This window comes from Trichomycterus rosablanca, chromosome 2, assembly GCF_030014385.1.
Source record: "Trichomycterus rosablanca isolate fTriRos1 chromosome 2, fTriRos1.hap1, whole genome shotgun sequence".
Classification (NCBI taxonomy): domain Eukaryota; kingdom Metazoa; phylum Chordata; class Actinopteri; order Siluriformes; family Trichomycteridae; genus Trichomycterus; species Trichomycterus rosablanca.
The window spans coordinates 46,001,863-46,018,033 of NC_085989.1; the positions used below are offsets into that span (position 1 = coordinate 46,001,863).

General features: G+C 41.8%; 1 protein-coding gene across 2 annotated transcripts in view; it reads left to right on the plus strand.

Annotated features, from left to right (window-relative positions):
• The window catches only part of gga3b (golgi associated, gamma adaptin ear containing, ARF binding protein 3b), a 30,955-nt gene extending 15,333 nt beyond the window's left edge, over window positions 1–15,622 (plus strand). Inside the window, exons 10-17 of one of the 2 annotated variants that reach the window (XM_063016433.1) lie at window positions 173–289; window positions 1,448–1,693; window positions 5,392–5,465; window positions 6,473–6,678; window positions 6,812–6,999; window positions 11,818–11,987; window positions 12,141–12,251; window positions 12,455–15,622. In XM_063016433.1, coding sequence (XP_062872503.1) covers window positions 173–289; window positions 1,448–1,693; window positions 5,392–5,465; window positions 6,473–6,678; window positions 6,812–6,999; window positions 11,818–11,987; window positions 12,141–12,251; window positions 12,455–12,565 — 1,223 coding nt within the window. In that variant the 3' untranslated portion in view covers window positions 12,566–15,622. Of the gene's footprint in view, window positions 1–172; window positions 290–1,447; window positions 1,694–5,391; window positions 5,466–6,472; window positions 6,679–6,811; window positions 7,000–7,143; window positions 7,322–11,817; window positions 11,988–12,140; window positions 12,252–12,454 lie in introns of those variants that run through there. The other variant, XM_063016442.1, reaches the window with a different exon arrangement.
• Window positions 15,623–16,171: the final 549 nt, after the last annotated feature.

Sequence of the window (16,171 nt, forward strand, 5' to 3'; positions counted from 1 at the left end):
AGAAACCGTGATGAATAGAAACACTTCCACCTGGAGCGAATTAATTAAATGGTTCTGATAAACAGCTGGGGCTAATAGTGATTCTCATAAAACCCACACTGGATACACACACACACACACAGATATGTTGAGTGTTGCTGTTGCTAGCATGTCAGTGTTTTGTATCTGCTAGGTGAAATTCTGCAGGCCAGTGATGAGCTGGAGCGGGTGAGTAATCTGTATAAGAGGATTGTTCTGGGTGAGACGGGCGTGGACGAGCCTGCAGAACAAAAAACAACGTCTCAGGAAGGTACGCGCACACCCCAAAGCCTCCCTACATAACAATAATGCAATACTAATAATAATAATTAATATAATAATATTAGTAATAATAAAGTAATATTGCAATAATAGTGTAAATTAACAAAGTGTGGGCGCCCAGGTGGCGCAGCGGGATATTCCGCTGACGCACCAGCACCGAGTTTCTGAACCTCCCGGTTCAAGGCTCGGTGTTGCCACCGGTCGGCTGGGCGCCATCTGGCGGGCATAATTGGCAGTGCCTGCAGGGTGGGGGACCGGACTATATGTGGGTGGGTGGGTCTTCATGCGCTGTGTAAGGACCCTGATTTGCAGAAGAGACGCCCGTGCAGAATGCACGGACGAGAAGAGGAGGGCTGTACACGTGTAAAGAAGGCGTGGGGCAGCGGCGTGCTCTCCTTGGATGCAGGTCTGGTGTGCCTGTTAACAGCGGAAGACAGATTGGAAGCGCTAAAAATTGGGAGAAAAATTGGGGAGAAAATTCGGAGAAAGAAAAAAAAAAAAAAAAATTTACAAAATCATACTAACAATAGTAATAATAATTATAGTTATAGTAATAATAATAAGATACAATAAAAATAAAATAATGTAATACTACTAATAAAATAATAATAAATGTCATAAATATATCAATAACAATAAAGTAATATTGCAATATAAATAAATTAGCATTTCATTTAAAACATAATAATATTAAGCAGTATTATGTGAATAATAAATGATCAGTAACAATGTAGTTACATAGATAGAACACAAGTTATGTAATAAAACAGGAAAACGTATATAATTATTATTTTATTAGACAGTGTGGAAAAAAAATCATGTTAATAACAGTAATGATGAAAATTAATAATGTTTATAAAATAGTAACAATTAAAAGTGAAATAATATTGATAATATAAATAATGCTACCACTAATAATAATAATAATTTTTGGGTGACACACGGTAGCATTTGATCCTCATATCTGGTTACTGTCTGAAGAAAGTTCAGTATGTATTTTTAACATTACTCTCCACCTACAAAAACATGCAGCAGGTGGATTAGTGACTTTAATCTGCCCCTTTGTTTGAGTTAGTGGTTATTAAACATGAATGATGATGAATGAACACAAAAACTCAATCTAATGTGAGATTTCTCTCTGGATCAGGATGTGAGACAGATACACTGATCGATCTGGCCGGTCTCGATGAACCTGCTGATCTTCAAACTAATCCACCCTCTGAAGTCATCAATGCCTGCTCAACCAATCAGATGACATGTAGCTTTCCAGTGATCCCGCCTCCCCCTCGACGATTGGCTGGAGCTTCTAGCAGTCAGACCAGTAGTCCAATTCACAGAGCGTCAGAGTCGTCACCAGCACGCTCGCTCCTCGATGATGAGCTCCTCTCATTGGGTGATTTTTTTTTTTGCCTTTTGTCATTCTAAATAAATTCATTATTTGTTTATTATTATTATTATTATCGAACCATATTAACACAAAGACATAGACAGACAGTTAGATAGACAGATACATAGACAGATACATAGAAAGATAGATAGACAGACAGATAAATAGATAGATAGATAGATAGATAGATAGATAGATAGATAGATAGATAGATAGATAGATAGATAGATAGATAGATACAGTGTATCACAAAAGTGAGTACACCCCTCACATTTCTGCAAATATTTTATTATATCTTTTCATGGGACAACACTATAGAAATAAAACTTGGTTATAACTTAGAGTAGTCAGTGTACAACTTGTATAGCAGTGTAGATTTACTGTCTTCTGAAAATAACTCAACACACAGCCATTAATGTCTAAATGGCTGGCAACATAAGTGAGTACACCCCACAGTGAACATGTCCAAATTGTGCCCAAAGTGTCAATATTTTGTGTGACCACCATTATTATCCAGCACTGCCTTAACCCTCCTGGGCATGGAATTCACCAGAGCTGCACAGGTTGCTACTGGAATCCTCTTCCACTCCTCCATGATGACATCACGGAGCTGGTGGATGTTAGACACCTTGAACTCCTCCACCTTCCACTTGAGGATGCGCCACAGGTGCTCAATTGGGTTTAGTCCATCACTTTTACCTTCAGCTTCCTCAGCAAGGCAGTTGTCATCTTGGAGGTTGTGTTTGGGGTCGTTATCCTGTTGGAAAACTGCCATGAGGCCCAGTTTTCGAAGGGAGGGGATCATGCTCTGTTTCAGAATGTCACAGTACATGTTGGAATTCATGTTTCCCTCAATGAACTGCAGCTCCCCAGTGCCAGCAACACTCATGCAGCCCAAGACCATGATGCTACCACCACCATGCTTGACTGTAGGCAAGATACAGTTGTCTTGGTACTTCTCACCAGGGCGCCGCCACACATGCTGGACACCATCTGAGCCAAACAAGTTTATCTTGGTCTCGTCAGACCACAGGGCATTCCAGTAATCCATGTTCTTGGACTGCTTGTTTTCAGCAAACTGTTTGCTGGCTTTCTTGTGCGTCAGCTTCCTTCTGGGATGACGACCATGCAGACCGAGTTGATGCAGTGTGCGGCGTATGGTCTGAGCACTGACAGGCTGACCTCCCACGTCTTCAACCTCTGCAGCAATGCTGGCAGCACTCATGTGTCTATTTTTTAAAGCCAACCTCTGGATATGACGCCGAACACGTGGACTCAACTTCTTTGGTCGACCCTGGCGAAGCCTGTTCCGAGTGGAACCTGTCCTGGAAAACCGCTGTATGACCTTGGCCACCATGCTGTAGCTCAGTTTCAGGGTGTTAGCAATCTTCTTATAGCCCAGGCCATCTTTGTGGAGAGCAACAATTCTATTTCTCACATCCTCAGAGAGTTCTTTGCCATGAGGTGCCATGTTGAATATTTAGTGGCCAGTATGAGAGAATTGTACCCAAAACACCAAATTTAACAGCCCTGCTCCCCATTTACACCTGGGACCTTGACACATGACACCAGGGAGGGACAACGACACATTTGGGCACAATTTGGACACAATTTGGACATGTTCACTGTGGGGTGTACTCACTTATGTTGCCAGCTATTTAGACATTAATGGCTGTGTGTTGAGTTATTTTCAGAAGACAGTAAATCTACACTGCTATACAAGCTGTACACTGACTACTCTAAGTTATATCCAAGTTTCATGTCTATAGTGTTGTCCCATGAAAAGATATAATGAAATATTTGCAGAAATGTGAGGGGTGTACTCACTTTTGTGATACACTGTAGATAGATAGATAGATAGATAGATAGATAGATAGACAGACAGATAGATAGATAGATAGATAGACAGACAGATAGACAGACAGATGTCTCTGTGTTAATGTGGTTTGATAATAATAATAAACAAATAATTATTAATTAATTATATACATATAATAATTGCTAACAGGTGTGTACAAATGATATGCTTTTAACATTGTGGTAACAGTTTGGGGAAGTCCCTTTTCAGCATGCTTATGTGTCCCTGAGCACAAAATAGGCTTTATAAATACTTGGTTTGACTAGTTATGTGTAAAGGAGCTCCAGTTACCTACAAAGAGCCCTGTCCTCAACCCAACTCAACACTTTTGGGATAAATCAAACTTGGCGAGCCAGGTTTTCTTTTTCAACATCAGTGTCTGACCTCACTGACTCTATTGACTGAATGGACACAAATCCTCACACACACACTTCAAAGTCTGGTAGAAAGGGTTCCCAGAAAAGTGGATGATATTAAATCTGCATGTTCGGTTGAATGTCGGATGGGAATTCTGATGTAATTACAACCTCTGTTGCTGGCTAATCGATGGTGTCTGCACAGAGATGAGGGATAATGCGTTGGTCAGGGTGTGGCTCTCTGTACACAAAGCTGATCCACATATGAACTCGCCTCGTGCAGGTGAAAAGAAGAAACTCTTCTCAGTCAGAGTGGAGGTCAGCGTCAGTAGAGAGGTCGGGTAATGCAATCGGGTAATTGGATATGACTAGATTCGAAAAACAATTGGGGGAAAAATGCCCCAAAAAATCCTTACATCATTAGTGTGGTTATTGTATGATGAGGAGAGTTATACCTTCATACTGGGACATGATGCAAAATCTAAAATCATTTATTTAAGACATTACTCTTAAAATATACAGTCAATATACACCGATCAGCTATAACATTAAAGCCACCTCCTTGTTTCTACACTCACTGTAAATTTTATCAGCTCCACTTACCATATAGAAGCACTTTGTAGTTCTACAATTACTGACTGTTGTCCATCTTTTTCTCTGCATGCTTTTTGTTACCCCCTTTCATGCTGTTCTTCGGTGGTCAGGACTCTCCCAGGACCACTACAGTGCAGGTATTATTTGGGTGTTGGATCATTCTCAGCACTGCAGTGACACTGACATGGTGGTGGTGTGTTAGTGTGTGTTGTGCTGGTATGAGTGGATAAGACACAGCAGCGCTGATGGAGTTTTTAAACACTTCACTGTCACTGCTGGACTGAGAATAGTACACCAACCAAAAACATCCAGCCAACAGAGCCCCATGGGCAGCGTCCTGTGACCACTGATAAAGGTCTAGAAGATGACCAACTCAAACAGCAGCAATAGATGAGCGATCGTCTCTGACTTTACATCTACAAGGTGGACCAACTAGGTAGGAGTGTCTAATAGAGTGGACAGTGAGTGGACATGGTATTTAAAAACTCCATCAGCGCTGCTGTGTCTGATCCACTCATACCAGCACAACACACACTAACACACCACCACCATGTCAGTGTCACTGCAGTGCTGAGAATGATCCAACACCTAAATAATACCTGCTCTGTAGTGGTCCTGACAATTAAAGAACAGGGTGAAAGCAGCTTAAAAAAAGTATGTAGAGAAAGAGATGGTCAGTAATTGTAGACAGTCAGTAATTGTAGAACTACAAAGTGCTTCTTTATGGTAAGTGGAGCTGATAAAATGGACAGTGTGTGTAGAAACAAGGAGGTGGTTTTAATGTTATGGCTGATCAGTGTATAAATGCAGTTGAACTGCTGTTGATTTTAAACGACAATTAATGTTGTAGGTAATATTATTATAAGCTTTGTTATTATTATTTCTATTAATGGCAGGGTTGAATGAGCCTCCCCCTGTGCCAGACAGACCCAGACTAGAGGAAGCATCAAGCCAGTGGACGTCATTACAGGTACCATCATTCTCCTCACACCACTCAAAAACAGAATCCAAACAGGTTTTATCCAAACGCTTTATCCAAAGCACTGCGACATTATTTTGTCTGAGCAATTGAGGGTTAAGAGCCTTGCTCAAGGGCCCAACAGGGGCAACCTGGCAGTGGTGGGGCTTAAACCGGCAACCTTCTGATTACTAGTCCAGTATCCAGTAGGCTACCCCCTTCCCCTTGTGTATGTATATCACATTAAAGGTAAGTAAATATTTTAATAATACTAAAGAATTAATAAAACCATGGTTGAAAACGTTGCTCATGTATTTTTGAAACCATATGTTTGCATATGAATGTAACTACTGGATGTGATAGAACTAACTTTAAGAAATTGTATCAGGCTGGCCACTTCTGAAAACATTCACCACTGTTCCAGGTTTCTGTATTCAGAGACGATGGCTCCCACTGTGGTTCGGTGGACTCCTTAAGCCTTATAAATGGCTTAGTAACCTATTTTCAGACAGACATAATTAAACAACTTTTTACTTAGCTCTACTGACATTTCCTTCTATTGCGGCAGACCGCCTCTGTTGATTTATAACAGTGGTAAAACGTGTTCCCTCTGAGCTCTAACACCCCGGTTCATGTCTCACTTCAGGCTTGTCTCTTATTAGTGCGGTGGTAGCTCAGCAGTGAGGCTCTAGTCTAGCAGTTGGAAGATTGGAGGTTTCAATACCTTTTACATTACCATGTTAGTCTCACTGCAGTGCTGAGAATGATCCACCACCTTATGATATCTGCTTAGTGGGGGTTGCTTTTAACTGATAAATGGGGTAGAGGGTAACAGTCAGTAATTGTATTGGTAACAGTCAGTAATTGTATTCCGGAAAATGTCATCTGTACTGTAGGTGTAGCTTATACGATGATCAGTGAAAGTACCACACAGGTGTACCTAATAAAGTGCTCAGTCATAAATCCAGGTTCTCCAGAGTTTTTAGTCATGTGACTGCCATGCTTCCTCTCACTGACAGTCTCCCGCTCCTGGACCTGACCTGTTCTCCGGTGTTGTCGCATCACCAGGCGCCTTGTTCCCTCAAACGCATGCGACACACACCTCGGTTCAGCCGACACACGTCTCGATTCAACCCAGCCACGCCTCAGCCGTGCCTGCGCACAACAGCATGGTGAATCAGGGACTGCAGGAGCTTGCCATGCTGAACCTGGGCGAGGTGAAGAGGTCAGAACACACATTCATTTACAGACTGAATTAGCAACACAGTGGCTCAGTGGGCACAAGTCCCCACTCTAACCAGGATAAATACTTAAAAAAAAAAAAAAAAACACTGATTTTTGTGTTGTTTAATGTTTAGCGTCTCTGGTCAGGCTGGCATGGCGGGCGTCGGTCTGGGTTTCTCCATGCCCCCCTCGCTCACGTCCTCAAACCCGTTCATCAGCTCCAGCATGCCCTGCTCACCCCTGCGCTCCATTCAGGGGAATTCCTCTCGCCCTGAGCTGTCCCTCAGTAACCTGCACGTCCCGCTCGACTTCATCAAAACCAGTAAGTATGCATTTCTACACAATTCTAATGATAGATTATACAAAAGTAATCGCCCCCTCTTCTGTTGTTCTGTTATTTTATTCCATTTCTATGTTTTAACACTATGTTCTATGTTTCTATGCTTTATCCTGCTCCGGGTTGTAGCAGAGATGTTCACAAGTCACAAAATATGGGTCCGAGTCAAGTCAAGTCACGAGTCTTTAGGCTGGAGTCCGAGTCAATATAATCTACACAAAACATATATTGGAAATGTAGCGTAGAAATAAACAAATAATCTGTAAGTTCAGATACAAAACAACAACAGATTAGCGAATGTATTTTGCTTTTTTACTTTGTGCCTTTACTTTGTGCAAATGAATGTAATTTCCATAACAAGAAGGTACCAGTTAAAAGCTTAAACTGATACGTTTTGTTTTCATTGCATGGTACAGTGGCCAAAATCCAAAACACAGCAAAAAAATCGTAACCACTGCTTACCTTAGCTTCTGTTCTTCCAGATGCTATTAAACTTATAACTGTGTGTCCCATTAGGAATATAATTTGTTATTTTATAAATGTACTTATAATTAAAAACCTTCAAACTTTTCCTGGTTGTGAAGTAAAACACGAACTCGTTAGAAAGCCGATCGAGCGTTTCATTGACAATCATCTGTGTGACGCTGCAAACTAAATACATGCAAATAACAGCATTTCTTACTAACAATTACAATCAGAAGGTCTGATTGATTTAGAAAGTGGTCTGTCAACCATTAGCACCAATTCTGTAGGAGCGTTCCCTTCACCCCAGTTGTTCCTGTGAAGTACACCAGGTTGGGTATTCCACCATTTTAAGTGAGATTCCAATCCAAAGGTAACGAAAATGTTTAAATGAAGTGAACTTCAAACTGTGTAGAGAGTAGGGAGCGACGCTTTATTACTATGCCAAAAGCTGGCTGTGACATTTACCCATTGCGTGCGTTGCGGGTTAAGACAGCCGGAGCGTTATTAGAGAGCAGAATATTTATAATAATAATAATTTTATATATATATATATATATATATTATATATATATATATAGAAAGATAAGAGAGGTCTGTAATTTTCATCATAGGTACACTTCAACTATGAGAGACAAAATGAGAAAAAAAAATCCAGGAAATCACATTGTAGGATTTTTAAAGAATTTATTTGTAAATTATGGTGGAAAATAAGTATTTGGTCACCCACAAACAAGCAAGATTTCTGGCGCTCACAGACCTGTAACTTCTTCTTTAAGAAGCTCTTCTGTCCTCCACTCGTTACCTGTATTAATGGCACCTGTTTGACCTCGTTCTCTGTATAAAAGACACCTGTCCACAGCCTCAAACAGTCAGACTCCAAACTCAACCATGGCCAAGAACAAAGAGCTGTCGAAGGACACCAGGAAGAAAATTGTAGACCTGCACCAGGCTGGGAAGAGTGAATCTACAATAGTCAAGCAGGTTGGTGTGAATAAATCAACTGTGGGAGCAATTGTAAGAAAATGGAAGACATACAAGACCATTGATAATCTCCCTCGATCTGGGGCCCCACGCAAGATCTCATCCCGTGGGGTCAAAATGATCATGAGAAAAGTGAGCAAAAATCCCAGAACTACACGGAGGGACCTGATGAATGACCTGCAGAGAGCTGGGACCAAAGTAACAAAGGCTACCATCAGTAACACACTACGCCGAGAGGGACTCAAATCCTGCAGTGCCAGGCGTGTCCCCCTGCTTAAGCCAGTACATGTCCAGGCCCATCTGAAGTTTGCCAGAGAGCATATGGATGATCCAGAAGAGGATTGGGAGAATATCATGTGGTCAGATGAAACCAAAATGGAACTTTTTGGTAAAAACTCAACTCGTCGTGTTTGGAGGAAGAAGAAAAACCCAAGAACACCATACCTACTGTGAAGCATGGGGGTGAAAACATCATGTTTTGGGGCTGTTTTTCTGCAAAGGGGACAGGACGACTGATCCGTGTTAAGGGAAGAATGATTGGGGATGTATCGTGTATCGTGAGATTTTAAGCCAAAACCTCCTTCCATCAGTGAGAGCATTGAAGATGGAACGTGGCTGGGTCTTCCAGCATGACAATGATCCCAAACACACCGCTCGGGCAACGAAGGAGTGGCTCCGTAAAAAGCATTTCAAGGCCCTGGAGTGGCCTAGCCAGTCTCCAGACCTCAACCCCATAGAAAATTTGTGGAGTCCGTGTTGCCCAGCGACAGCCCCAAAACATCACTGCTCTAGAGGAGATCTGCATGGAGGAATGGGCCAAAATACCAGCTACAGTGTTTGCAAACCTGGTGAAGACTTACAGGAAACGTTTGACCTCTGTCATTGCCAACAAAGGTTATGTTACAAAGTATTGAGTTGAACTTTTGTTATTGACCAAATACTTATTTTCCACCATAATTTACAAATAAATTCTTTAAAAATCCTACAATGTGATTTCCTGGATTTTTTTTTCTCATTTTGTCTCTCATAGTTGAAGTGTACCTATGATGAAAATTACAGACCTCTCTCATCTTTCTAAGTAGGAGAACTTGCACAATCAGTGGCTGACTAAATACTTTTTGACCCCACTGTATATATATATATATATATATATATATATATATATATATATATATATATATATATATATATATATATATATATATATATATATACAGTATATACTGTATATATACTGTATATATATATATATATATACAGTGTATCACAAAAGTGAGTACACCCCTCACATTTCTGCAGATATTTAAGTATATCTTTTCATGGGACAACACTGACAAAATGACACTTTGACACAATGAAAAGTAGTCTGTGTGCAGCTTATATAACAGTGTAAATTTATTCTTCCCTCAAAATAACTCAATATACAGCCATTAATGTCTAAACCACCGGCAACAAAAGTGAGTACACCCCTTAGTGAAAGTTCCTGAAGTGTCAATATTTTGTGTGGCCACCATTATTTCCCAGAACTGCCTTAACTCTCCTGGGCATGGAGTTTACCAGAGCTTCACAGGTTGCCACTGGAATGCTTTTCCACTCCTCCATGACGACATCACAGAGCTGGCGGATATTCAAGACTTTGCGCTCCTCCACCTTCCACTTGAGGATGCCCCAAAGATGTTCTATTGGGTTTAGGTCTGGAGACATGCTTGGCCAGTCCATCACCTTTACCCTCAGCCTCTTCAATAAAGCAGTGGTCGTCTTAGAGGTGTGTTTGGGGTCATTATCATGCTGGAACACTGCCCTGCGACCCAGTTTCCGGAGGGAGGGGATCATGCTCTGCTTCAGTATTTCACAGTACATATTGGAGTTCATGTGTCCCTCAATGAAATGTAACTCCCCAACACCTGCTGCACTCATGCAGCCCCAGACCATGGCATTCCCACCACCATGCTTGACTGTAGGCATGACACACTTATCTTTGTACTCCTCACCTGATTGCCGCCACACATGCTTGAGACCATCTGAACCAAACAAATTAGTCTTGGTCTCATCAGACCATAGGACATGGTTCCAGTAATCCATGTCCTTTGTTGACATGTCTTCAGCAAACTGTTTGCGGGCTTTCTTTTGTAGAGACTTCAGAAGAGGCTTCCTTCTGGGGTGACAGCCATGCAGACCAATTTGATGTAGTGTGCGGCGTATGGTCTGAGCACTGACAGGCTGACCCCCCACCTTTTCAATCTCTGCAGCAATGCTGACAGCACTCCTGCGCCTATCTTTCAAAGACAGCAGTTGGATGTGACGCTGAGCACGTGCACTCAGCTTCTTTGGACGACCAACGCGAGGTCTGTTCTGAGTGGACCCTGCTCTTTTAAAACGCTGGATGATCTTGGCCACTGTGCTGCAGCTCAGTTTCAGGGTGTTGGCAATCTTCTTGTAGCCTTGGCCATCTTCATGTAGCGCAACAATTCATCTTTTAAGATCCTCAGAGAGTTCTTTGCCATGAGGTGCCATGTTGGAACTTTCAGTGACCAGTATGAGAGAGTGTGAGAGCTGTACTACTAAATTGAACACACCTGCTCCCTATGCACACCTGAGACCTAGTAACACTAACGAGTCATATGACATTTTGGAGGGAAAATGACAAGCAGTGCTCAATTTGGACATTTAGGGGTGTAGTCTCTTAGGGGTGTACTCACTTTTGTTGCCGGTGGTTTAGACATTAATGGCTGTATATTGAGTTATTTTGAGGGAAGAATAAATTTACACTGTTATATAAGCTGCACACAGACTACTTTTCATTGTGTCAAAGTGTCATTTTGTCAGTGTTGTCCCATGAAAAGATATACTTAAATATCTGCAGAAATGTGAGGGGTGTACTCACTTTTGTGATACACTGTATATATATATAAATATATATAAAATTGTCACACATAACTAATGTTAACACATGTTAACACAGCTAGTGACTCTTGTTGTTTACGAGTAATTTTTTTGCGAGTCATGAGTCGAGTCCGAGTCATTTGAAATGGGCCCCCATCTGAAGTGTGTGACTCCATCTCTGAGCTGTTTTTTTTTTTTTTTTTTTTTTTTTCAAAAATCTGGGTGCAATGCAGTAACGTAACCAGCAGAGGTTATTTTCTACACCTGTTTGCATTGGTGAATTAGTGGTCAGAAGATCACTGGATAAAAAGTTACTCTTAACCCTGAATTGCTTGTGTTGTGTTTGGTCACAGTTGTAAATGCTGTAAATGTAAATGACTTAATCAGATGGAGTGTCCACATATTTTTGGTCGTTTCTTGGAGTAAAAGCAAAGATTTCAACATGTGTAAATCATGTATGTACACCTTGTGCAGGTAAAGTTCTGCCGGTGACGGCGTACGATAAGGACGGAGTGCGCGTCCTGCTGCACTTTGGCTCAGAGTGTCCTCCCGATCGTCCGGACGTCCTCGTCATCGTGGTGTCCATGCTGAACACGGCGCCTCTGGCGGTGCAGAACATTGAGCTACAGGCGGCTGTTCCTAAGGTAACACACACTCTCTGTCTCTGATAGTTATTTCTGTGTGGAATTCTCCCATTGCAGTCCCAAAGACATGCAGAAGGTGGATTGGCTGCTCAAAATTTCCCCTAGTTGTTAATGAGTGATGTTTTTGTCTTGTGTATGATCTCTTTCTGTCAGAGTATGAAGGTGAAGCTGCAGTCTCCGTCTGGAACTGAGCTGGCACCTTTCAACCCTGTCCTGCCCCCGTCCTCTGTCACACAGGTCATGCTGCTCACTAACCCACTGAAGGTGAGACACACACACATTTTTATTTGTCCAACTACATGATCTGAAATCGATAAACAAAACATTGTTTTGTTTATTGTACTGCAAGGTACAACTGTACATAATTATTCACCTGTTCTCAATCATTAGGAGGGGTGTCCACATACATTTGGTCATATTGTGTGTTTATCATGTCACTCATACCAGATGTTTTGTGTGTATTTCAGGAGAAAGTGCGTTTGCGCTACAAAGTGATGTTCCAGCTGGGTGAGAGACAGTTCTGCGAAGTGGGCGAGCTAGATCAGTTCCCTCCTCCCGAAAGATGGGGAAACCTGTAGACCTCAACCCAACAACCGCCCCCCACCCGCACACACACCCCATAAAACATGTTTATGTTTATTTATTTATTTTAGTTTTATTACAGCTGTAACAACTGTGTAAGAATCAGGAAGCATCAGATTTAGCTTCATGCTAATGCAGTAATCCAGATCCTGAGTCTTTGTGCACATACGCGACTTCATGTCCGCTCCAGCCAATCAGAAGAGTGGATTCACTGGGAATTTGTGCCGTGTTCACTGAGGCTATTCACAAGGATATTTTGCTATGATTTCTACTGATTCTTACTGGCCGTGGGTTTGTGTCTCAGTGTTACTGGATTGGGATTCACCTCAAGGTACTGGCAAGAGCAGCAGAGGAATACAGAGAGCATAGCGTGGTCATTTAACCGTGTTAGAGCTCTTAGTAAGAATCCGCCGCTGGCTGGTGTAAAGAAGCTGCCAAGACGTGTGCCAGTCTACAGCCCTCCTCAGCTAATATGGGTTTGTAAAAGCAATAGGGGATTGGATATGACTAAATTGGGACAAAAAAAACGAATTTAATAATTTTATTTTTTAATTTAGTCCACTGTCCTGTTCATACCTGTAAATGTTTGTGATCATTGGAGGTACTCAGGTGGTGAAGCGGTCTAGTATGCTAGCTAGATCCAGGTTCGAATCTCAGCGGGCGTCTACACAGACATGATTGGCTATGTCTAAGGGACTGGCAAAAGCCCTGAGATGGATTGACGCCCCTTCTAATTACTGAATTCATGTGTTTTAGCCACAACAATTACTAATAGATCAATTTTATAAATTCCAACTTTGCAGCAACAGTTTAGGGAAGGCTCTTTACTGTTCCAGCATGACTGTAACATTGTGAAGACATTTTCTGACCAAGATCGTACAAATTCTCTGTTGACTGAATGAACACAAATTCCCACATATATATTTCAGTCTTGTGAGATATAGCTGATGATATAGCTGAAAAGATCATACAGGTGTCCAGCAAGCTCATGGTCAGGTGTCCAAATACTTTTGGCCATATAGTGTACTTTTCTTCAAATCTAGGTCAAATGTGGTCAGTCTGTGATCATGTCTTTCTTTTAGGAAAAGTATCTATGTATAAAAGTGTTTCCCTCCCTGCTGGCATAAAGGACACCCTGATACGCTGCCCGGGGTGATATTACGAGATCTAAAATCTGCATGTAAGTGGATGAACAGGAGGGGGTGGATAAATTGGAGGGGTTTCAGGTTTAAAAGAATGCTCTTTGGATGCTCCTGGCAGAAAGGACCCGGACCGCTTTACCTGGGAATTAAACCCAGGACCTTCTTGTTGTGAGACAACAGTACTACCCACCGTGCCACCCTTATAATTGAATAAGCAAATTTTAACAGGCACATAAACACAAAATGAACTTGTACACAAACGCCCCCTTGTGGAGGCTTTATATTCCATCTTGTAAACCAGTGTGATTGCCACCATTTTTATTAATTAAATGACACTGAGAAGAGCAAAAGGTTCTCGTAACTGCGACACCAAAATATCCTTGTGGATGCCGCCTCAGATGGACGCAAAGTCAGATTTTGCATTAGTTTCATTCATTAATTCAGGTTTATTTTTTTATTCTAGTTTTTTATGTTTACCCACTTACTAAACAGAGTGGATTTAATTTATTGATCTTACAGTGCAATACGAGTTTGTTTAGTTGAGTGCGAGTGTGAAATGCTCCTGAATGAGTGATCAGGTTTTTTTTTTGTTGCTGTTGACTTGTGTAGCGCTGACCGAATGTACAGCAGTGAGACTAATTCATAGTTCCCATCTAATCAGATTACAGCATTCCATTTTTTAAAAGGATTACATTAAACATGACGAAGTGAAGCCATTCGCGTCCAGGAGGGCATAACCGGTTCTGCTGCCTGGGTGGAAGATTTTACAAAAGGCCACAAGTGCTCTCCTCAAAGCACATTGATCTACCCAGTCTGACATGAGCTGCAGAATACAAACAGAGGCTCTGGTCGCACGGACATGTCTGGGAGGAAGTATGTGCTAGCCGTGAATTGTATAATAAAAATAGGTCCAGAAACACCAGCGCTAGGATTCTGAACTCACCGAGCTCCAAATCTCAGCTTTGCTACGGGTCAGCTAGGCACCTCTTAGCAGGCATAATTGGCCACAAGTCTGCTGGATGGAAAAAGACCGGACTTAAAATTGATTAAGGAACCTGGTTAGTATCCCGAGGCACCTGTACAGAAGTGGAGAAACGAGAAGATCAGTGGGTGGCCTCACACACAAATCCACCGAAGTACAAGCAAATAAGATGAAGTCAGTAGTATGCAGGAGTGTGTGTCAGTGTGCTGGAGTCTACAGTAGTAAAGACCAATTGGCTTATCTTATCTCTAACTAGATTAATAGTCTGCAGAAACCAGAAAAGAATGTTGGTTTAAAGGTGGGTGGGAAGGACGTTTTACTGGGGTGAAAACAAACATGCTCATGTGTGCTATGTAAACAATCTGGGCTAAAATGCCATGGAAATGCATAAAAAAAAAAAAAAAAAATAGCACCACTGAGATTTAAATCCAGCTGGCCAGGCATGTGCATACAAGATTTGCTATGTCTGGGGGGATAGCCGAAGCCCTACAATGGACTGGCACCCTGTCTAGAGTATTCCTGCCTTGCACCCAGTGTTTCCCGGTGGAACTGGACCCAGCGCGAACCTGACCAGTAAAAAGAGGTCATAATATATTAGAATGCATGCTACAATGACAGCTGTGCTGAAATAGCTGTGAGAGAACGAAATCAAATGGTAAAGCTATTTCTAAAGCACGTGCTGTGGATTTGACTCGGGACGGTGTTTTCAGAAGTCTATGATCATAGGCGGCTTGTTTGAAGTGCTGTCAGCCAACTTTGTGAAGACTTTCCCCAGACGTTTAATCCCACTAGAGATGAAGAATGGCTCTTGTACGTATTGTGTGTGTGTGTTGTATGTGTTCATGCCATGACAGAGTTTGTACAGTATTTGGTCTGAATGTGCCGAATCTGTCCAGCTGCATGCTAAATAAAATCTGTTTTAAAGCAAACACGAGTGAGGGTTCATTTTCTCAACATCACAACTACAAGAAAAATATATTTATGACATTTAGCAAATTACAATTGTTATTAAATACAATGCAAACAATTGAGGGTTAAGGGCCTTGCTCAGGGACCCAATAGTGGCCACATGGTGGTGGTGAGACTTGAACCAGCAACCTTCTGATTACTAGTCCAGTACCTTAACCGCTGAGCTACCACTGCTCGCAGCAGTATGTAGCAAGTGGATAACTGGGCAAGATGCACTCCCCTAAATTCTGACTTCAGGCTTGTGTGTTCATGTACACCAATTAGCCATAACATTAAAACCACCTCCTTGTTTCTATACTCACTGTCCATTTTATCAGCTCCACTTACCATATAGAAGCACTTCGTAGTTCTACAATTACTGACTGTAGTCCATCTGTTTCTCTACATGCCTTGTTAGCTCCTTTCATGCTGTTCTTCAATGGTCAGGACCACCACAGAGCAGGTATTATTTAGGTGGTGGGTCATTCTCAGCACTGCAGTGACACTGACATGGTAGTGGTGTGTTAGTG